The 23,034-nt window shown below is 45.6% G+C and overlaps 1 protein-coding gene across 1 annotated transcript in view; it reads right to left on the reverse strand.

Moving 5' to 3' along the window:
- The window catches only part of PTEN (phosphatase and tensin homolog), a 44,977-nt gene extending 22,258 nt beyond the window's left edge, over positions 1-22,719 (reverse strand). The window contains exons 1-3 of the mRNA XM_021537083.4: positions 22,509-22,719; positions 6,852-6,936; positions 2,450-2,494 (exon numbers count right to left, since the gene is read on the reverse strand). Coding sequence (XP_021392758.1) covers positions 2,450-2,494; positions 6,852-6,936; positions 22,509-22,587 — 209 coding nt within the window. The 5' untranslated portion in view covers positions 22,588-22,719. The remainder of the gene's footprint in view (positions 1-2,449; positions 2,495-6,851; positions 6,937-22,508) is intronic.
- Between the last annotated feature and the right edge of the window lie 315 nt (positions 22,720-23,034).

The raw sequence follows: 23,034 nt of genomic DNA on the forward strand, positions 1-23,034 counted from the left end.
CAACCAGTGCAGAGCTCCTGGCTCAGCTGCACTGAATTTGTGGGTATTTGCAGCAGAAATCCCACCAAGACACACTCTGGAGATATGGTGGGGCTTAGTGCTGCAAGTCCATTTGGGGTGGGGGTTTTAAACACTATTATAACTCAAATAGCATCAGATCTCCAGATGAAACCTGAATATTTTTTGGCATTTTTTCAGGTTAAGGAAGGGGTTGGCTGTTATTAGGATCCTCCTTAGGATTAAAGCGAGTTTAAAGCAACCCAGAAACAAAGTGCTGCCAGCCAGGCACCCTCCTGATCAGCCATGGTGCCACTGCTGACAGGACTTGGGGCTTCCTCTGCCAGAGCCCAGCCCCAGGGACACAGCAAGCACAGAAAATCCCCATTTTCATCACAGCTCCTTCCTTTAACCACCTGCCTGCAGGACAGCTCAAGGAAACCCACTGGAGAAGATGGGGATGATTACAACAGGGCAGGTGACAAACTATCAGCATGGGAAGTTAGGAGATCCAAGTGGAAGAACAGATTTAAAGGAGATGTAAAACAGATTTAAGGAGAATACTGAAGAAATAGCAAAGGCAAACAAGAGAGGAGCAACACAAGAAGGAAAATTAAACTGCTCAAACTGCTGGGAAGTTAAAAGCCAAGATGTGAGGATGGGACATAACTGACATCGTTTCAGAAAAATCTCTAAATCCTTTTAGATAAAACTGCTCAATACATACATTTTTATCAACTTCATGGAACAGCTACCTTAAGGGAACTCAAATCCCATGACAGATTTTTGAAATAATTCTGACTATAATCATGTAACTCCTCTGAACTCCCACCTCCTCCTTTGAAACACAGACAATAGATCATTATTTACAAAGGATCAGCTTAATCTGAAGAAATGGAGTTCTTTGGAATACCTGATAGATGCAATTCCTTCCCATCTCCTGACCAAACTTTGCCACATTTCACCTGATGGCATTTTATTATGTGTATAAAATTTGCCTCCATAAGCATTAAGATATCTCCAGACAGTATTACCCTCTGAAATGTTTCATCTGAGGATGAATAAAGTAATTCTAGCAAGATTCATTTATGATTGTTTTGCAGTTAACAACAAGAAAAAGTTTTATATAAGGAACCCAAAGACAAAAACTTTGGCACACCTGGACATGTTTTTTCCACAGCTGAAAACACAAAAATGTCAAATTCATTTGTCTCATCACTGCTCTTCTCACAAACTTTAAAAAGCTGTTCCTGTGCAGGGCTGGGGGACTTTACAGTAAAATGAGGCAGCTGGCAGACAGCAAAGTGGAAACTTAGCAAGGAGCTCCTCAGAGAGGTGGTACTTGAAAAGATGCTCATCAGTCTTCCTAAAAATCCTGCTTTCTGACAAATTGACTCCAGCAGCCTCTGGCTGTTACCTGGCACCTCTGGAGCCACACTGGAACAAGGGGCTCAGCACAGCCAGAGCCTCTCAAGGACACCAAAGCCACCCTTCCCAGCAGGTGACAGCTGCACTGGCCCCAGGCAGCAGCAGGAGATTGGCTTTAGCTGCCCTTGCTCTGCTGCTCAAACAAGCAGGGGCTGCCAGGAGGCTTTGGGGGGAATGATGAACCAGGGGAGTTTTGATTTTAAATGATCCAGAGCTCCAGAAGATTCCAAAGGTAGAGAGCCAGGAGTTACCTCCTCTACCTGCACTTGTACTACAGTAAATTTTCTATTAATTGTAGCTATTTAAAAACATTCATTAAAAAATAATAAAGCTGTAACAGTTCAGAGACTCAATCTTCAACTTGCATTTTTAGGAAAAAAGTGAGGGGTAGGAAAACCACGACTCTTCGACATCACTAAGTCATTTATACAAATTAAATTAGACTAAGCTAACGAATAAATTAGATGAAGGAACAGCAACAAAAACCAAAAAAACCCAAAACCAGAAAACTCCTGTAACAGTTACAGCTTTTTGCAGAACTAAATTTTCAGAAAAGTCAGAAACCACTGCCAATTGCTCCAACAGCTTCTTTGAAGTAATAAACAGGGACACACAAGAAGAGGGAGGAAGCAAACAGAACTTTGGTACCAATGCAGTTTGATTAAAAAATAAATAGAGAAAAAAAACAGGAAAATATTCATTTGGCAATTGGACATTAATACATGAACAGAAAGCCTGCTGTGAATTACTTTTCACTTTTTAATCACATGGCCCAAGCTCCAGATGGGCTGGATGCCAAGTCATTTAAAAGCGTTCAAGTAACATGAATACACACCAGCATTTCATTTAACCTCACTCAGCTCCACTAAATGAAGTACCAGGGCTCTCAATCAGGCTTAATTGTTTTAAGAAATGTGCAAAACATCTCCAGCTCTGCTTCAGGACAGCAACAAGCCACTTGCACTCTTCAGCTATTTTTAGAAGTCATTATTTTGGAGAATGTATCTTTTAAGAGAATACTTACAGATTGTATATCTTGTAATGGTTTTTATGCTTTGAATCCAAAAACCTTCAAGAGAAAAAAAAAAAATGTATGCATGAATATACATTGAATAATATTGACCTTAATTTGCAACATCTTTAAAGCAGCACCAGCATGTGCAGTTCTGCAGTCCCAGACTGCAGTGCCCCAAAAATCAAGGAGGCAAACCTCACTCCTCCAAATAATCCAACAGCATGGATAACACCACTAATGTAACTAAGGGAAGCAAGGTCTGACCTGAAACTTAAATATTTACTGTACATGGACCGATTTCCTGATTCCTAAAACACCTGCAGGTCACTGTAAGAAGCTCAGGAAGGCTTGGTTATTTTAAGCAGAAAGCACTGACCACACCAGGTATCTGGCAACACTTCCTATTTAATCACCTATGCCAAATATTTTGCCACAAGGAAGAAAAGCAGGTAAAGTAACTCTTGTGTTCAGTTCCAGACAGAATCATTCACTTTAACCCCAGTTTTTTTATTATTTGCTACTGAAGTCTGTTCCCAGTGATACTCTGGGTTTTGGAAGGAGGACCACTACACTTTTTCACACTCATTTCATTTCCATGCTCACTTTGGAACACAAACTTCCCATACAAGCCTCGACGAGCCAAACTGCAAGCATGATTCATCAGAACTGCTGTGATTATATATGATGTGTCACCTGGCAATGTGCAAGAAGAAATAACATGCAAATGTTTACACTTAACATCATCAACAGTGTGTATCTGCACATCAGCCAGAAGGAATTTAATTAGCCATGACAGAACATGCTGTTCAAATTGAAAAGAAACACTAGCTGCTAAAATCCTGGAAAGCTCAAGCAAAAACAAGTTCTGGTTATCAGTCATAATATTCCAGAAGAACCTAGAACAGCTCTGTGGTTAAAGGCCTGCACTAAAATGAGAACAGATGTGACTGCTCCTTATGAGTGTGAAACTCTAAGAGCAGCAGAAAATAATACCCAGACTGCCACTGGTGCCCCTGTTGGCAGCCTTGGAGAGCCTCAGGAAGATGGTGGACACGGGGATTTGTTTCAGGAGACGCTCCTGTTTGTTAACACACACCAGAGAGTGAGGAGAGCTGGCTCTGCTCTTCCAGGAATATCCACACTGTGGAGTATAAGCTTCCAGGCAAGGATGTTTTTAAGGACAAAATTCCATCCAAAACATCTCCAAGTGTCAGTCACAGGAGACAGCCAGCAGTGCAGGTTGTACTTCCATCCAGCATTAGCCTGGAATTTGTCAGGGTACCAGCTATTCAGAAAAAGCCCACTGCTGGATCCTGGCTCAATACCAGCTGCTGGGGAGCTCGAGCACCTTGGATTTCTGCAAAAAAATCACTTGGAAAAAAACTCCCCAATAAAAAGATGACTGGAGCAGATGAAGACTGCAACATGCAGAATGCTGCATGATCACATTTTATTCTTGTTTAAAAAGAGAAGGCAACAAATGTAATAATACTTAAGCATCCAGTTCCCTGCAGCCACTTAATTTACATCTCTGCTTATCTTAATTTGGCTGATGATGCTTTTAGGTGATCACTTCTCCTTTTGATCAGTGTTTATGGACAGCTTAATAATTATATAGACCATTCCAGTACCAAAATCTAATTTACACATATCTACCTACTCAACCACTAAAATGTATTTTCCTTCATCAAGAAGCTACTGAAATCAAGGCAGTGAATGGATAGAGGGCCTTCAAAGACTCCTGCCTATAATATTTATTTACATTGTTCCCACATTAGATTAAATATTGGGAAGAAATTCTTGTCTGGGAGGGTGGGCAGGCCCTGGCACAGGGTGCCCAGAGCAGCTGGGGCTGCCCCTGGATCCCTGGCAGTGCCCAAGGCCAGGCTGGACAGGGCTTGGAGCAGCCTGGGACAGTGGAAGGTGTCCCTGACATGGCAGGGCTGGAAGGAAATGAGCTTTAAATACATTCCAACATAAACCATTCTGTGATTTTTCCAAAGTCCAGCCTTTGCTCCTAACCCACAGTTTTCAAAGGTGGAGTATCCAGGGAATGGATATTCCATCAGCTGATAAAAAGGTGCCTCTGACTGCTGGGAAAGAAAACTGGCTGGAGAGGTGGAGTTTGTGGCTTGGGAAGGATCTTAAAGCCCATCCAGTTCCACCCCTGCCATGGCCAGGGAATTCTTCCACTGTCCCAGGCTGCTCCAAGCCCCAAAGTCCAGCCTGGCCTTGGGCACTGCCAGGGATCCAGGGCAGCCACAGCTTCTCCAAGCAACGTTTTCCTGTGTGAACTAGAGAACACAACTTCCCCCTCTGTTAAAAATCCAGGCACACACACACACCCCAGGAGTGTCTCCTGCCTACTGCACTGACCCTCACTGATCTGCCCAGCCCTGGAGAAGTGATGACTTCTCACCAGGGCAGCAGAGAATGCAGGCACTGCACTTCCCCCAGCCAGCTCAGCTCCAGGCTCTGACACCCTCAGTGCTATTTGGGGATGGTGATTTTCGTCATGACAGTGGAACATGCAAAACCAACCCCCTGGAGCCCAGCTGAGTGCAGCTGTGCAGGGAGCCACTGCCTCCAGAGCACTGACTGTCAGGTGAGGCTGATGAGTCCTCCCAGGGGGAATGGAGGAGCTCAGCTCACTTCTGTCCCAGCCTGGATTCAATCCCCATGGAGATTCCTGCAGCTCTAGCTCTGCCTGCCAGCAACTGTAGAGTCAATGAATCTCAGAACAATTTGGATGGGAAAAGACCTTCAAGTCCATCCACTCTCACCCCTGCCTGGCTCCATCCCCACCAGAACTCAGTGGCCTTCTCTGGACTTGCTCCAAGGGTTCCACATCCTTCTTATGTTGGAGTCACCAGAATTCCAGGTGGGTCTCACCTGAGCACAGGGGCAGAGGAGCAGAATCCCCCCTCCCCTGTTGCCCACGCTGGGGCTCAGCCCAGGGCACTGGGGAGTTCTGGGGCCCAGCTCTCACCCCCAGCACCCCCAGGTCCTTCTCCAGGGCTGCTCCAGCTGCTCATCCCCTGGATTGATCTGGGGGTTGCCCAGAGCCAGGTGTAGAACCTGCACTTCACTTTGCTGGACTCCATAAGGTTGGTGCAAGCTCAGCCCTCCAGCCTGTGCAGGAGCCTCTGGATCCATCCCTTCCATCCAGCATGTGACTGACACCCTCAGCTCGGTGTCACCACTGGATGTGCTGCGGGTGCCTCAGTCCCACTGCCACCCTCAGAGCTGCTGAGCAGCACCAGCCCCTCAGAGACCCCAGCTGTCCCCTGGTCTCCACAGGGACCAGGAGCTGCTGCCCACACCACGTTGCCTGCAGCCATCCAGCCAGTCCTGTGTGCAGGGAGTGCATCAAATCCACACGCCCAGCTCAGACAGGAGGATGCCATGGGGGAGCACGGCATTTATGAGACACTGACACCCTGGGTGGCACCTCCCAGCTGGGAGAAGCACCTCCTTACCCAGACACACCCAACACCTTCCCTGACAACCTTCCTGCATGATCCCTCACCCCAAAGGCAGTGTCTCCCACAGAGCTACTGAGCTCATGACTTCAAATGATCTCTAAAGCACCACGGCTTCACAAAAATCACAGCTTTGATTCCTGAAACCACAAACTTTTAGCAGTTCCTACCAAGTGTTTAGTTTTTAATGCAACCTCTCAAACTCTCCAGGTAGTGTTTTAACTAAATGAATTACAACAGTGTTCCTACAACACTCTCCACCTCTTCCTCAATTGCAGCCAGCAGTTCAGAATAATGACTTCATCTGAAATTAAAAATGACAACCTATAAGGGCTTTTTTACCAACAGTAAAAGATTTATGTCATCTTTCTCCTTGTCCATAATTATTAAACACAAGCAAATGCAAAAGCCTTTATTTAAAATAATTTATTTTTACATTTACTATTTTAAATGCATGTTTCAAATTTACTATTTGAAACAAATGTTTACTACGTTTATTATTTGAAATCAAAGTTTACTAATGAAGCACTTAATTTATCAACTGAAGAAAGGATAAGGGCAAACTTAGCCTGAAATACCATCAGTTACCTGAGGAAACTCTTGACGCTGAAGAGAGCCATTGGATTGATGTCTTTCTATAAGCAAATAAGCTCTTTTCACTCCATCACAACTTACTGAAATCAATTTTTCCCCACTAAAAAAGCAGATTACATGCATTTGAGATCAACCCAGGAAAGCAGCCTGGCCATTTTTTGTTTTTTCCAACATTTTCCAGGATAGCTATTAAGGCAACATCTACAAGATGCAAAAAAACCCTCAGCATATCTACAAGTCAGAACACACAGCCTTTCTTCAGCAGGACATAAATGAGCATAGAAAAGATTATTCACAGTTTTATAAGTGAAGGAAAAGAAAAATAAAAGCCTTACCTTACTACATCATCAATGTTGTTCCGGTACACTCCTTCAAGCCTCTCCGCAGGAAAGCCCATAGCAATTATGTTTGGATAAATATCTGAATATGCAAGTTATGGAAATATTTATAAAGCACGTGAAATGTCTACACAAGCATTAAATTGATATTAATCAAATGTTTAACTGTACCCAAATCAGAGCAACAGCTCAACAGACCGCATGCAATAGGTGGGAATGTGCAGATCTGAAAAGGATTCTATACCTTGCTTATAAAAATACCTCCAGCAATTACCCACTTCTGAACTACCTGCTTGCTGCTACTACTTGCCAAAAGCAACCCAGGATAAAAGAATTTAAGAAAAGTACCTCTTAGCCAAAAAAATCAATGCTAAGGAAAAAGGGCAAATAAGACATTTTCAAGTTTACATTTAGAGTTGATCTAGTAAAGAACTCACAACTGCTAGAAAATTACTGGTATTTATTTTCCCTGTGGTGAAATGATATATGAATATTTTTTTTAACAGAGTTCCAGAAAAGAAAGTCCTCCCAAGTTTAAAGCATTATTAGAAATGATAATGTAGTGAAAAAGCTCAGCTGAAGAGTGAACCAGAAATGAAAGCAGCAGCTCAAAACAACCCATACACTGCCACATTAACATACTCCTCCTCAAACTAATTTTAGCAGGAGCAAGAACAAAGAATGATATGTTTGAAGTTGGCCCTGCTTTAAAAAGGGGGGCTGGAGGAGGTGATTTCCAGAGGGGCCTCTCAACCTAAATTATCCCACCCTTTTAAGATTCCTTTTTATTTTCATGGTCAAAATATACCAAAGCTCCAAAGAATAATCACATCAGAATGGGAGACACTGCACTGGCTTCCAAGATACTAAAATTCCAGCTACTTGTGCACAAAGAAAAGCCTGAAGTAGGACACAAACTACTCTACTCCACCCTTGCAAAATTCCCACAAGTCCTCAAGAGCAGAGCAGCACAGACCAAGTTCTGCATTGACACCATTAACTGCAAGGCTTCAGAAAAACATTAGGAACTGAATACACGGAAATAATGTTTTGTACTCTTGAAAAAAAATTAGCATTTACTGTGTTGTAATCCAAGTATTAATAGACATTGGTCTGCTTAGGCCATTCAAAAGATCATTTGTACAGACAAAGAGAAAAATATGAAAAAGCTCTGGAGTAAGCCAAATAAATATTTGTGGCTGCTTTAAATACAGACACTGAAACAGGTTGTGTCTGGTTTCCAGTTTATTCTGTACTTGCCCAAACACTAAAAAAAACATATTGGGGAAAAAATCCAACCAAACATTAAAGTGCTTAACTTATAGAGCTTGGGATAACCTCAAATCACAAACTTTGAATTTCCCTCTGATCTATTTTACTCAGCAAGCAGTACACACCTCTTTAATTAACAAAAGGTGTGACATAATTAGCAATGTCTTCACTGTTTTATCCGTTATTCCCTGCCATAAGCAGAAGAAACTGGTTCTATATTATATTAACTGTGAATTACTGGGCTAATACACCCCATCACTCCCTCCTCCTTCCCAGTTTCAGCCTGATTCCTACCTACTCCCAGTTCCAGCATTTATCCTCCAAAGCCCATCCTCGTGCATCCTGCTCTGAGCAGCAGGGCTACACAAACCATAAATTACCACAGCAAAATAATCCAGTATATCAGTCTGCTTTCCACAGCACTTCTCATGGAAGACAAGCCCTCATGCTGGCAACAGGGGGAAAACAATTTCATTCTGACACATCAAAACAAAACTCAGTTTCAGCTGCAGCATCACCCGTGGGACAGATGCCCAAACTTCACCCAATTGTGAGCGACTTGCTCCCACTTCTATTTGCAAGCATGAGCTCTCCTACATTTGTTCAGGCACTGCAGCCCGTGGTTGATGTTCAGATGCTTCTCCTCTCCGAGGGGCTGAGACAGGAGACACTTTCCAGGATTCCCAGCTGGTGCAAGATGGGAGAGAGGCAGACACACCCCCTGAGCCAAGGGAACAGAACATCTTAACAGCAGTGTTCCCAGCCTGCTCACACACTGCTCCAAACACCAAAGCCTCCAAACACGCAGGCACAGGCAGATAAGAAGTTCCAAAATAACCGGGGCGCTCCCAGGCTGCTGGAATCGTGATTCCTGCTCAGCTCCTGGCTGCCCCTGCTCCTCCCTCTCCCTTGCTCAAGGGCACAGCTCCCAGCCATTCCTGCTCCCAAACTGCTGCACGACTGCCCACAGCATCCAGCAGGCTGGGAAAGCCCTCTAGGATCAGGAGTGCAGCCTCGGACTGAGCACCACCTTGGCAACCAGGAATCACTGGGATCGCTCAAGCTGGTCCTGGCACTGCCCCAGGCCAGCCTGGACAGGGCTTGGGATGGTCAAAGGTGTCCCTGCCCGTGGCACTTTAAGGACCCCTAAACCATGAGCTTTAAGGTCCCTTAAACCATTCCATGATTCTGTGACCATTACAATTATTTTTACATTTTAAATCAAATGTGGGAATTGCAAAAGGTGTTACCCAATATGCCAGTAAGGAAAGGCAATGAAAAATACTTCATATGGGGAGGGGGAGAGAAATATGAATCTATTTACTGAGGCCACCTCAACACGAGGAAGAACACCTACCCTGGAGGGCAAGAGAGCACTGCCCAGGGAGGAGGTTGAGTTTCTCTCTCTAGAGACATCCCAAGCCCACCTGAAGTGCTCCTGTGTCAGCTGCTCCAGGTGACCCAGCCTGGAGAGGGAGTTGGACTGGATGATCTCAGAGGTCCCTTCCAACCCCAACTATTCTGTGAGCTTGTGATGCTGATTCACTAAAAGCATTTTCTGTGATCTGGGGCTTTGCAACCTGACAGCACAAAAACCCAACTCAACTGTTGCTCAAAATTAAATATCCAACAGGGAGCCTCATGGGGAGGAAAGGGCTGTTTTTAGAAAAGCACGATAATTTTTTAAAACAGGCAAGCCAATGTCTCCCCCACCTAAATATAATCGTCCTGAAGCACCTCAGTGATTATCTCAAAGCATTAGACTGGAATGCAGTTCACAGCCACTGCTGACTCACCCTGGTGTCTGCACAGGGCTGGTGCCAAAGGACACGGCCCCAGCACCGCCCTTCCAGGCACCAGGCTCCCTCTGCTCCCAAGGAAAGCAGGAGCAGCAATCACAAACCCATTCTTACTGCTGACAAACAGAATTTGGGGTCTTTTCAATACATGCTGATATAAATACTCCTGACAGCATGGTGAAGAGAAGCAGAACCATCAAATATCCCGAGCTGGCAGGGACCCACAGGGATCATCCAGCCCAACCCTGGCCCTACACACACACCCCAACAATCCCACCCTGTGCATCCCTGAGAGAATTGTCCAAGTGCTCCTGGAGCTCTGGCAGCCTTGACGTGCTGCTTTGAAACTCCTGTGGTGGTTCAAACAATTAGAGAATGTCTTTGCTTTAGGGAGCACTAAGATGAAGAACAGAATGGAAGCGGTGCTGCTGTTTGCACAGATGAATTAAATCTCTGAGCAGAAACTGAAGTTTCATCACTGAAATGGAAAAGCTGTCATAAAGCCAACTTCTTCCACCCATCCTATGAAAAGATACCCCATGATCTGCAGCAAGTGGAGGGTATGGTTGTTCCTGCATCCCTCCCAGCCTGTTTTTATCTCTATGTTGGGGAATGAAACTCATCTTCAGGGACAGGGACAGCCCCTGATCACTGCAAGGACCAGTTCAGGAGCAATCAGCCACTGAACATCACCTTCAGCAGATTCTGGTCTCACCAGCCAAGCACAACAGCTCACAGACACCCCTTTTCACACCTCACTTAATTTAACATCAATTTCCAAAGCTCAAATTAAGATATTCACTACCAAGATGAGATTTCTGACACAGGAGCTTGGAAAGCTGGGCTTCCATTCAAAGGAAGAACTCTGAGTCATCATGAAATTGGTAACCATACTTCTAATTTTAGAAATCTGGGAGAACTGATCACTTAAAACGTGCAACAAGCTCATTATCAATTCCAAGCTTTTTTTTTTTAAGACAGGAAAACAAAAATGGAAAAAGTCTCCGTCATTTACTGAGGCTGTTCAACACATGCAAAAACAAAGTCAACCAAAGTGGTGTAACTACCAAAATTTCATAGGATCATAGGATATGCTAAGTTGGAAGGAACCCACAAGGATTTGAAATGGGCTTTCTAAAAACCATAAAATAAACCCCACCACATTTTGCCAAAGTAGCTCTTTCCTAAGATACTCATTCCCAAAAATGGTTCTAGCAGTTTTTAAAGTACTCATTCCTTTCTCAGTCTTGTAAACATGGAAGCTGGGATTTTAGTTAATGCTGATAACAAAAAAAAAATTACCATGGACAGGCCCATGATCACAGAACCATAAATATCCTAAGCTAGAAGAGATCCCCAAGGATCATCCAGTCTAACCCCTGTTCCTGCACAGACACCTCAACAATCCCACCCTGGGCACCCCTGGAGCACTGTCCCAACCCTCCTGGAGCTCTGGCAGCCATGCCCATTCCCTGGGCAGCCTGGGCACTGCCAGCACCCTCTGGGGGAAGAACCTTTCCTGAAATCCACCCTAAACCTCCCCTGGCCCAGCTCCAGCCATTCCCTGGGTCCTGTCCCTGTCCCAGAGAACGGAGATGGGAGCTGCAGCCCCTGGTGAGTCTGACCTGAGTCTCCTCCAGCTGAACAAACCCAGTGCCCCCATCTGCTCCTCATGCAGCCCCTCCAGACCCTTCCCCACCCCTGTGCCCCTCCTTTGGTCACTCTCTGGCAGCTTTACACCTTTTCTGTACTCTGGTGCCCCATGGCACACAAGGCAGAGCACCAGAACATCCCCCACTCAAGTTCTTATCACCAGCTACACAAGTGCACTTCCAAAGGAGCCAAGACAACACTGTGCCCAAGGAATCTTAAAATCACAACACCCAATTATCTGTTCAATCACCCAGTGCCACAACAATGCTTTGTCAATACTGAAACCAGACCAATGCAAATAATCCATGTGCCACTGCAGAAATGCCGTTGCTCTAATGCTGCTCACAGCCTGAACAAAACACGCTCCTCAAAGCCTGAAATCATTCCCACATTGCTGAAGATGACAGTCTTTCCAGTTGCTATGAGAAAAATCCTGGATCATTATGCAAATCAGTTGTTATAATCACTTTCAAAAATAGCTGTCTATATATTCACATTATGCCAAGACCAAATTAAAGAATATGCAGTGTACGCTTGCAATTTTTTACATACATAGATATATAAAAGTAAATTACTCATGTTGGTCCTGTAACTGATTTTGCTCACAAATTCAGACTTTTTCCTAATAATGGAAGGTGGCCAAAAAAGCATAGCAAAACATTTACCAATTCTTAATTCTTAAACAGTCACAAGGAAGCTGCAAAAACCAACAGCTGCAGCTTTTCCTGCAATGATCAACCCTCAGTTCGGAACTGTAACATCATTAGAATGTCTGAGTGATTTTATAAAGTTCTGTATTTCCAAGTATTTAACCCCTGATCCTGACTCCACTCTTAAGGTGGCTATAACAGGAAAACAAAGAGCAAATGACCCCATCTCCTATTTTATAGGCAGGCCAGAGCATGCAGTGCTTCAGAATTTACACACAGCTTTTTAAACCCAACACTGGGGGAGGTTTTACATCAAAACACAAATGAAAAAACTTTAAAACTTGTAGCCCTTTTTAATGCTTCAAATATTATTTATAAGGGCCTGGAACAAAAGGAGAAGGGGGAATGGCTTCCCACTGACAGACAGAAGGTTTATATTGGCTTTTGGGAAGAAATCCTTCCCTGGGAGGGTGGGCAGGCCCTGGCAGAGGCGCCCAGAGAAGCTGTGGCTGCCCCTGGATGCCTGGCATGTCCAAGGCCAGGCTGGACAGGGCTTGGAGAAACCTGGCATCATGGAAGGCATCCCTGCCCAGGACAGCGGGTAGGACTGAGTGAGCTTTCAGGTTCCTTCCAGCCCAAACCATTTTGGGATTCTGCGAATCAAAGGCTTCAGGAAGACCAAGCAAACATTAGATTTCATCTTTCTTTAGAAAGGAAATTTCCAAGAAACTGAGTATCCCTGAAGCTGTGAATGATGGGGCTGTTCAAGTTGTGCTCTGGAACTAAAAACCTTACTGCATACCCTGAACCTGACACCTGCAAGCCAACCCTCAGCTTCCAGCTCCCAAATTGGAATTTCACTGAACAAAGAACAGCCTTAAATCGAGGAATCTACAGCCTGAAAAAAGCTTCACAACTGCCAGGAATGCTAATTTTCCTTTCCAGTTCAGGCTAGGGGAGGCTTGGCCTTGCTTTAATCTGCTCCCCACCAGCCCACTCCTCTTGTGCTGCCAGCTCTGCTCCGTGTCACCCTCACCCTCCTGCCTGCGAGGGGACCCAGCCACCAGCGCAGGGTGGCCAAGCTGTCACTGCCAAGTCCCGTTTGACAGCAAAGCCCAGCAGCAGAGGCACAGCGTGGCTCTGAAGCCTCCCCCAGTTGCTTTGTTGTCTGAATTAGGCTGCAGGTTTCACAACTCTGGCTGCAGGAGCCGTGTGAGGCGGTCTGGCGGCGCAGCTGGGCCGAAACATTCGCCTGCTGACCTCCAGCCCTTTAACTCCAGCTTAAACAAGTCCACAGAGCAACAGCAAGGGAGAAAAAAAACCAGCACTGTTCTAAGTGTTCAACAGCTTGACAGCCTGAAGCTACGGGGGGAGTGTTACAAGAAGTGTCCACACTCCATCCTCAAACAGATTTAAGAGCCCTGACAAATGGCCAAGCTCTTATTAGTGCCATTTGCTTGACAGCATCCCAACAACAAAAAAGAAAATGACATAGGAAAATATACCCAGACAAATCTAGAAGGCTTTCCTGACATACATGCTGTTTAAGCTGTACCCATGAGTGCCTTTTTTATTTAACAGGCAGCATTTCTATTAGCCAGCATGAAATGCAAAATAAGTTTAGTATTTTCTATGAGCCCGGATCATCAGGAAGTATAGAGGAAATGAACAGGAAGAAAGTTCTTCAGAGCAAAGGAGGATTCCTTGTAGCCAGCCAGCTGCACTTGTCAACTCTACCATCTGTGCCTTAAACAACAAGCAAAGGGACCAACTCAGATGTGGCTGAAACATTTTATAATTTAGAAGAAATGCATTTAACCCCTTGTTGCTCCATACTCCAACAAGAGTATTTTTTCCCCCAATATTTTAGTTTTTTTAAGCTTTCAGCCTGCAATTTAAATGCAACAACCTAGACAAGGAATAACTGCAACTCCTTCATATCCAGGAGGCAAAGCTGCACACATGAGGTCATGGGGCTGACCTGTAGGTCTGGAGGAGAGCTCAAATTCCCACAGCATAAAGAAATAAATCAGAAGGTGCCTCAGGAGGATATGCCAGGTTGTCTACATCCACGAGTCACTTCTGGACCTGCTCATTATATTGCATTTGGGAGTCATCCCAGAGCAAGAGTCTCTCCCTTCCTCTGTGAGGTGTAGTAAATGTGTCCAGGAACTCTCAGCCACATGGAGGCTTTGCTGAAGAGCTAACAGGGTCATGTTAAGATTGGGGGGAAAGAAAACCCACAGACCTCACAGCATAAATAGAAAAAATGGTTAACAAAGGCATGAAAGATGATGGCTGCTCTAGAGAACAGCTTGTACTGACAAAGGCTGAGAAAAAGACACCTGAAACTTCCATTTTAAAATGGTCTAGAATCATAAGATACAAAAGCATGCAGAGTAAAGGAAACACGAGCAAGACAATGCTCTTAGGCACAGGGTGGGATTGTTGGGGTGTCCTGTGCAAGGCCAAGAGATGGACTTTGATGATCTTTGTGAATCTCTTCCAACTCATGAAACCCCTCTAAAATAGCTGATCATGTTGAAGACAGAAAAGCTGCCCTTCCCAGTCACAAAGAGCTAAGAGCAAACAGGAACATAATAAATGATTCATCAGACTGTGCTTTTGATACAAAGTTTGACAGAACTCTTCAGCTGTGAAGGCAGAGATTGGGCCTGAACTCCCTAATTCAACCCCAAATCCAGACCTACAATCCCAACAGATTTCCAGAGGGAAACATGCAGAGGTCCAGTAAAGAAAGTTATTTGTTTCTGCTGACATTTTGGAAAGGCCACATCCTATCTTTCCATAGCCAGCCTGGCATCCCAACAAGCTGCATCAACACATGGTGGCCCAAGGATGATGGTGGAAAATCCCAGGATCACTGAGGTTGGAAAATCCTCTGGGACCCTCAAATCCAACCTGTGACTGATTCCTCACCCTGTCACCCAAACCAGAGCATTGGGTGCCACATCCAGGTGTGCACATGAGGCAAGACAGGGACTGAGCAGATCCCCTCCAGAGGAACCAATGCTGTGAGCAGCTGGACTACCACTTCTCAATTTGAGCTTTTAAGTGCCAAACTGACCTGTTTTAGCCATCAACCAAACTCAGTATGAGCTTTCAAGCAGAGCTGTGAGATGTCACCGTGTGCTCCCAGCACACCACCCCACTTTGCAGGATCTCCCTGAACCACCACTGTGTACTTAAGCATGTCCTAACCTCAAACACCCCCAGAAAAACACAGGAATTTTATTCAGTAAAGAGAAGCCAGCACAGAAGAGTCACTACTTTGATATTTACTGACAGGAAGTGAAAAATGGCTCAGACTCAACTTTTTGCAAGCCTGAAAGAACATCCAAAAACTTTCAGAGACAAGGGAATTTAAAATAGCTGTGGAGCTTGAGGACAAATACAGCACACTAAAAACCTTCCTAGAACAGAAACTACAAAAAGCAGGGTTTGTATGGAATTATCAAACCTCAGTCTGTGAGAGGTGGATCAAGAGAAGATGAAAGGTGAGTGGCAGAACAAGACACAAGGCCATTCTAATAAACCATTAGTCAAACAGTAAGCCCCAAGTAGATAATTTTATCTGAATGAGATCTGGTGTTTCCCTCATCCAAATGTTAGCATAAAAAAGGACATTACTTCTCTAACTCACCCACACAAGAAATAAAGGAACATAAAATACACAACTCTTCAGTTGCAGCTCTATATATACCCAGGCAATGCAATGAATTAAGCAGAGGCCTCTAAGAAAATTAATCATGCAATTAAAAGCTATTATACTACAGCTCCACAAAGGCAGAATTAAGTTTATAAAGACGTTTCTTAAGCACTTCACTACAAAAAACTGGATATTAAGCAGTTTTTCTGCACTGCTGCACGCTGGGGCTGTGGAGCTGGGAGTTCATCTTTAAAGGGAACAATGCCAGCTTTTGCAATAGTCATCATCCCAAACACAGAGCAGTTGAGTTTAATTTTTTTAGCTGCACAGTCAATTACCATTTGAATCACAGAGCCACCACTTGAGCTACATTGCCTAAGAATCGTTATTAAGATAACCTAGATTTATGCAGCATGATACAGGGCCTAATTGCACAATTATTTACTTCCATTCTACAAAAATGCCTTTTTTTTTTCCCAGGGCCTCACAGGCAAGACAGCAAACGAGGCAGATGACGACAGGAGCAAAGAGGATGCTGGCTTGAATTAGAAACTGGAACAAGGATTTGTTTACATCTGAAATATCAACCTGGGCCTAAGACACATCCAAAAACTAACAGAACCCAAAGGAGAGTCAACCACCCACAAATAATCCATGTTTCAGGAGACATCCTGCTCTACAGGGCCACACATTTCCATATAAATTCCCTTCTTACAGCCCAGAAATCACCATTGCAGTAACTCACAGGAAAGCACAAACTTCCACAGCTTTAATCCCAAAAACCCAAGTGCCAGACCAAAGGAGCCCACACCTCCCCTAGGATTTAAGATGAGGCACAGGGCACATCCAGGAATTACTATACACAACTCCAAGCTATATATCCTATTTTCCTTCATGAAAAGCCATGCATTAAATTAACCTTCAACATCCACCCTGTATCAGGTAGAGTAAATGAATAAAAATCACACAGAGCTCTGAGTTGCTCCAAACTAGAAAGGAGCTGGGCTCTGGGAGTTAGTTATGAGTAATGACAGTATCTTTGGTCTCTAATGTAATTAAGGGATTTGACAGCTCAGCTGCCTATTCCCTCCCTTCTCTTCCAGTTTGTCAGAACACAACAATTGTCCTTTAAATCATTATACAACAACCATTTTCATGTTTAAACCTGTTGTAGGGGAAGACTCTGGCTAAGGTACCAGGGTATCATTTGTCAGCTTATGCAGCATTAACATGGCAACAACATTAATCCATTATAAATATAATTTCATTTCAGGAACTATTCAGCAATTCACAACCTGCAAAAACTTGGTGGACAGATGCTTTACATACAAGATTTCAACTTTGTATTTGTACTCCTTGAAGTTTAGTTTTGACTTTATGCTTTTTAGCACAGAGGGATTTTAACACAACATCCTTTCAGACATATTATTACTGAATAAATGATATCAATTGCTTCCACAACAAAGAGGACTTAGGTGTCCAAGCCAGCCTACAAGGAAGAGAATGGAAAATACAGCCACCTGTCTTCTGGGAGAAAATTAAGATAATTCTATACTCCTCCATACAGTGTTTTAAAACATCAATACTCACAGTCTCTACAGCAGTCACTGGGCTCCAGAACACTTTGGTAAGACAAGCAAGTTCTTCTTGGTGTCCCAAGTGTAGCACTGGGTAGCAACGGGAATTTTGTCCCAAAGAAATGTGCCAGCCCCAGCCTAGCAGTTATCTAGAGCCAACTAATCTCTGTGCATGCATTATTCTGCAGCAACCACAGCAGCTCCAGTGTTGCATAAGCTCCACACTCAAGGCTACATCCTCTCCCAGGTCAGGGGAAGGCAGATGGAATGATCCCATGGACAAAAAGGCCTTCCTGACTAGCAGAGATTCCTAGAAAGATGCATTTCCAAAATTCACCACCCTCCAAGACTCCAGCTGGACCCAGAGCTGGGGCTGGCCAGCCAACCACACAGAGGGGTTGACGTGAGGTGGGATTTCCACAAATCCTCAACAGTGCCACAACTATCCTCAGCGAGCAAACCCCACAACCTAACTCCTCAAGTGCCAACACCTCATCAGTCTTAGTACAACCAAGAGAAAACTCGATTTTTCCTTAGAAAATGAACACATACCCACTGCTGGTTCTAGCAAAGCTGGCACTTGATTCAGCATTACCCTCTTCACATTTAACAGCAAAGCTCTGAATGTTCTGAAGACTTCACACACTTAACTGAGCTTAAAACCAGGCTCCAATCATTAATCACTTTGGCTGGGCATCTTCTAAGAGGTCACCATACAAGAAACATTATGCATGATCCACTCATTTCTCTGCCCACCTCAAGAAGAATTCACAGCCACCACTCCAGCAGCTTCTATCCACTTCAAAGTGTGCACAGGCACACATTTTTTAATTTGGAGTTTAACTTGTGCAAACAGTCTCCACATGCACTGAAAATTTCTGATGATCCAAGCTGAAGCATTTCCCAAATCCTGCACTACATTTAAACAAGTGCAAAGGGACAAGCTGTAATTTGTGAGGGCTTTTTAAAGTCTCTTTCTGAACAACAGCAGTGAAAAAGCAGGGCAGGAAGGGGCTGGGTGACTCTGGATGGGATTGCACACCACAGCACCTGCTGGAGTGTGGGGTTTGAAGGCTTCAGCTGCCCAACACCCCTATTCACACAGCTATAGCACAAGGTTTGGGATTTTCTGGGCTGTGAGGAGCAGTGAACGACCTAGCCCATGTCAAACCCCAGAAGAGAAAATGCAGGAACACATTTGCAGCAATCACCACCTTGCTTTCTCCACCTAGACAGGTCAAAACCCTTCATCCTTGCTAAGTGCAGAAAGAACAATCTTCCTGGGATCAAACACATCCTGTAACAAGGAGGGAACTGAAACTCTGATGAGTCCCCAGCCAGCAGGGTCGCTGCAGTGCTGTCTATGCTAACAGACTGCTGAGATGAATTCAGAGCAAAACTGGCACTCATCTTGTCCAAACCCCAACATCATCCCAGGCTCCAGGAGCAAAATGAGTCTGTCAGGCTCTAAACATTGCTAAGTAACATGGTTTAATTCAGAACAAAGAAATACTTTCCCACCAATAAAAGGCATTGCCAGTTGGTCTCTTCTAGCTTCTTCTAAACCCTCCCTTGTGCTTGTGTGCAAGACAAACTCGTTACAAAATCTCCAACAAACTTCAATTTTAAAATGAGACCAAGTCTTTTAAACAAATGGCATTTCCAGCTCAGCCTCTATTTTTAAACACAGTATGGACCTCATGCCACTAATTCACTTTTTTTTTCCCCTGGAAGCTGAGCCATTTTGAGTCAAGTCCCATAATTTAAAATTTCATTAAAAATGCAAAGAGCTTTAGGACTGCAAATAGCATATAGCAGTAAGAGATTCTAAGGAGCTTCCTCCAGCAATTCCTTCAGCATTCCCTGCCTTTCATTCCACGAGACAAACGACGTGTGAGACGTGTAAACTGCACCCAACATCTCATCCTGCCTGAATGTTGCTGCAGTTTGTACCACTATGTAGGTCACGAGCTCCACATGCTTCAGTCGAGCCCTAGGCTCAGCCTAGCTGCCCGTTTGCACCCCTACCACAAGGCCTGGGGACACGAGACAAAGTTTAACCCGAGCTAGGACAGGCACAAAAGCAGTTCCATGATTTTTTTCCCACTTGCTAAACTCACACACAGAGCTCTTAAGACACAGGCTGCATTGAAGTGTTTTCTCTCTGCTGTTCCCTGCAGTAAAGGGGACATCACTAAACTGCACAATTTCAGAAGTAACACACAGAGTGCCTCAGAAAACATTCTGGTGCTTGCAGCATCAAGAAATGCAACCATCAAAGAAAAGACATTAATCCAAACCTTCCTTCTCACCCATGTGCACCAAAAAGTATACAGTACTGCAGAAATTAATTAAAACCCAAATAAACCAGAAAAACATCTGAAGCATTAAACAGCTGATTTAATGTCTCCACCTTTAAAACCTTTTCTTCCAAGTTCAAAATTTTTTTCCAAGATGTGCATAAATACTGCTCAGAGAAAACATCTGATTAGAAGACAAGCAGCAGCAGTGTGGTTTTTAAAGACACACAGGCCCATTTTCATGCTCTGCAATGATTTTGGGAAGATGCTGTCTCACTTTGCTGAAACAAGGATTCTTAAGCAGCTCCTCAGGAACTGAGGGTTCCAAGCACAATGTCCTGTACTGCACATATATCAATATCACTTTTAACAGGATCTGGCACAGCCCAACCAAGGATTTTGGCACTCCAGCACCTCATCCAGCCTGCCTCTGGATAATATCCATGCCCAAAAGTCTCTGGCCACAGGGGACACTGAGACAGGAAGGGGCAGGAGAAAGGGCAGAGCACAGAACACAGGCACCTCACCTGGACTCACTGCAGTTCCTTCACTCTCCAGCTCCCAAAGCCCAGGTGAGCAGCAGCTGCTGAGTGTTCTGGAGCTGCAGGAGGAACCCAGACCTCCATTTCCCATTCCCAGCCAAATGCTGAACTCCTGGCTGCCTCTCCCTTTTAGCTGGACAGAGGCAGCTACCCTGAACTAACCAGGCTTCTCTAACACCTGGTCCTCCTGCCATGCCCTGTTGAACAGCTCACTTGGGCTCCAGGTTTTCTCTTTTTTCCCCTTTATATGACACGGTTGGAGAGCTAAATCCATGGCCATGTGTATAAGGAATACACAGGCAATTTCCCAGCTACCAGGAATGGTGGGTAACAACTCCATTGGAGCCTTGCAAAAAGAATCCTGCACAAAGTGATGAAAAAAATTCAACTTTCACTTCCGCAGCAACATCAGCCTTCAAGCAAAGCCACTGCACAGGCAGAAGTCTTCATTCATTAATTATCTGTTCAAAATGTGCAGCTACAAAAAAAATTCCATTTCTTCCTATGATATTTTTTTATCATTAAAGAAACCACACCATCTTTTCCACAAATTTCACGGCAGAACTGCAGCCAGCTGCTCCTTTTAGAAATACCAGCCTAAGCCCAGTGTAATGGCCTGCCTTAACACAATATTCTAATAAAAAAAATTAAAAATAAGCCATCAGTTCCATTTGTCACATTATTAGGCAATCTTGAGCAAGAAAGTCGAGGTTCAGCATTCACTAATTTTCTTGCTGGGAGCATATGACCAGTTAAAAAGATGCGTTTGGGACAAAATCTCTCTCCCTACCAAAGGCACATCTGGGCAAAGATTCCTGAAATACCAAACTCTTCAACTGTGAAGGCAAAACCTTTTGGTTTTGCTACCACTTAACTTTTTCCATAAAGCCAACAAAATCACCAAGTGGAAACACCTAAAAATCCAGGCCTGAAAGTATTTCTATCACAAACATAACGCAGGAATAATAAGCCAGAGCTTCTGGGTTTTTAACTAAAAGCCAAGCAGCCACTTGCTAAACTCCAGAACATTTCAGGTTGTTTTAAAGCCACCAAAATTTTTAGGCCAAGGCCCAATGCAAGAGCTCTGTACTAGCTACAGCTTTTATCCCGCTCTAAAACTGGATTTATTTGGAGCACTTGCTCAGACAGACTGTAATTGCTCCAAAACCCAATAAATTTCCACCTAATCCCGTTGCAGAACGGAAAACATCTCTCCACAGGGAGAAGTCCAGCTCCGAGCACTACTGTCAGTACTCACTTTCCCAACTTCTAAGCAAAGTTCTTGCCCCAAAACCTCTCCCACAGCACCAATCTTTCACCAGCACGGAGAAAGACCCTGGCGCCAGCAGAGCCCCTACCCACCATGAACGCTGCAGGGCATTCCAAGCTAAACATCTGCCTGATTCCGCTCCAACACATCTGTTCCAAAGGCCACTAAAACTACACACCGGCTTTTGCCTCATTAGCCGTAATTGCACGCTAATTACTTATTCCAGAATAAGTATTCTATACAATCCTCCTCGATGAGACCCGACGCGCTCTCGTTTGTGACACATCCTCGTGCAGCTCACCGGGGAAAAAAATGGTGGGTTCTGGTTGGTTTTTGTTTTTTTTTTTTTTAAATTTAGAAGGAGTGATTGCCACCTCTTGTCATGGAGAGCCTTGCTGTATCCTAAGGTACAGCTCTGCCTTAGTGGAGGGCTGGAAATCAGGGCAGAGGACACAGGCTTCGACTGAAGCAACCCGAGGAAAGCCACAGGCCTTGCCACGATTATAATCGCAACTTAAGACGAGTTACTAAATTAAAAAAATATCTATCTAGAAAGCGCTGTGCACGCAAATCACGTCGGGTCGGGCGCATTTGCTGCGTGAGCCCAAAAGCCAGCAGCAGAGCCGGAGATAAGCGGCTGCTCCGGAGCGGCCAGGGGCTCGGGGCCGGGGGGGCACGGCCCCTCGGCGGCTCGGGGGGGCCGCGGGCCGGCCGGCAAGGAGCGCTGGCGTTAATCCTGGAGCTCCCGTTAATCTGCCGGGCCCGGACAAAAGGCGGCCGAGGCGGCGGCGGCGGCGGGGGAGGGCGCGGCGGCCCGGGCGAGCCCCGGCGGCGGAGCGGCCGGGGGCAGCGCGTTAGGTAACGCCGCGCGGGTCTGATGCAATCGCGGGACGTGCGGGAGCAGGAGCGGGAGGAGGATACAGGTCAGGTCCAGGTCGAAGCCATCCTCCTGGTATCGCCTTTTGTTCCTGCTGACGATCTCTTTGATGATGGCGGTCATGTCTGGCAGCCGGGGGCCGCTCCGGGGCAGCGCGCAGGGCCCGGGCGGCGGCCGCGAGGCACCACCGGGCGGCCCCGGGCGCTGATGCTCCGGCGGCTCAGCCCCGGGCGGGCCCGGCTCCCGGCGGCGGCACCGGCTGCCGCTCCCTCCTCCTCCTCCTTCTCCTCCTCCTCCTCCGAGCGCGTCGGGAGCCGCGCCGAGCCCCTGCGGGCGGTGCCGCCGCCGCCGCCGTGTTTGGGGCGAGCGCGGCGGCGGCGGGGGGAGCAGCTCTGCGGCGCTCCGGGCCCCGGCAATGGTGACAGCGGCGCGGGGCGCGCCCCCGGCCCGGCCCCGCTCCGCTCCCCGCCCCGGGGGCCGGGCGGTCGCTCCCTCGGCTCTTCCCGGCGGCGGCTCCTCAGGGCGGCACGGCCGCGCTCATCCCCCGGCCCGCAGCGCTCGCCGGCGCGG

This window comes from Lonchura striata, chromosome 6 (genome assembly GCF_050655825.1).
Source record: "Lonchura striata isolate lonStrDom1 chromosome 6, ASM5065582v1, whole genome shotgun sequence".
NCBI lineage: Eukaryota > Metazoa > Chordata > Aves > Passeriformes > Estrildidae > Lonchura > Lonchura striata.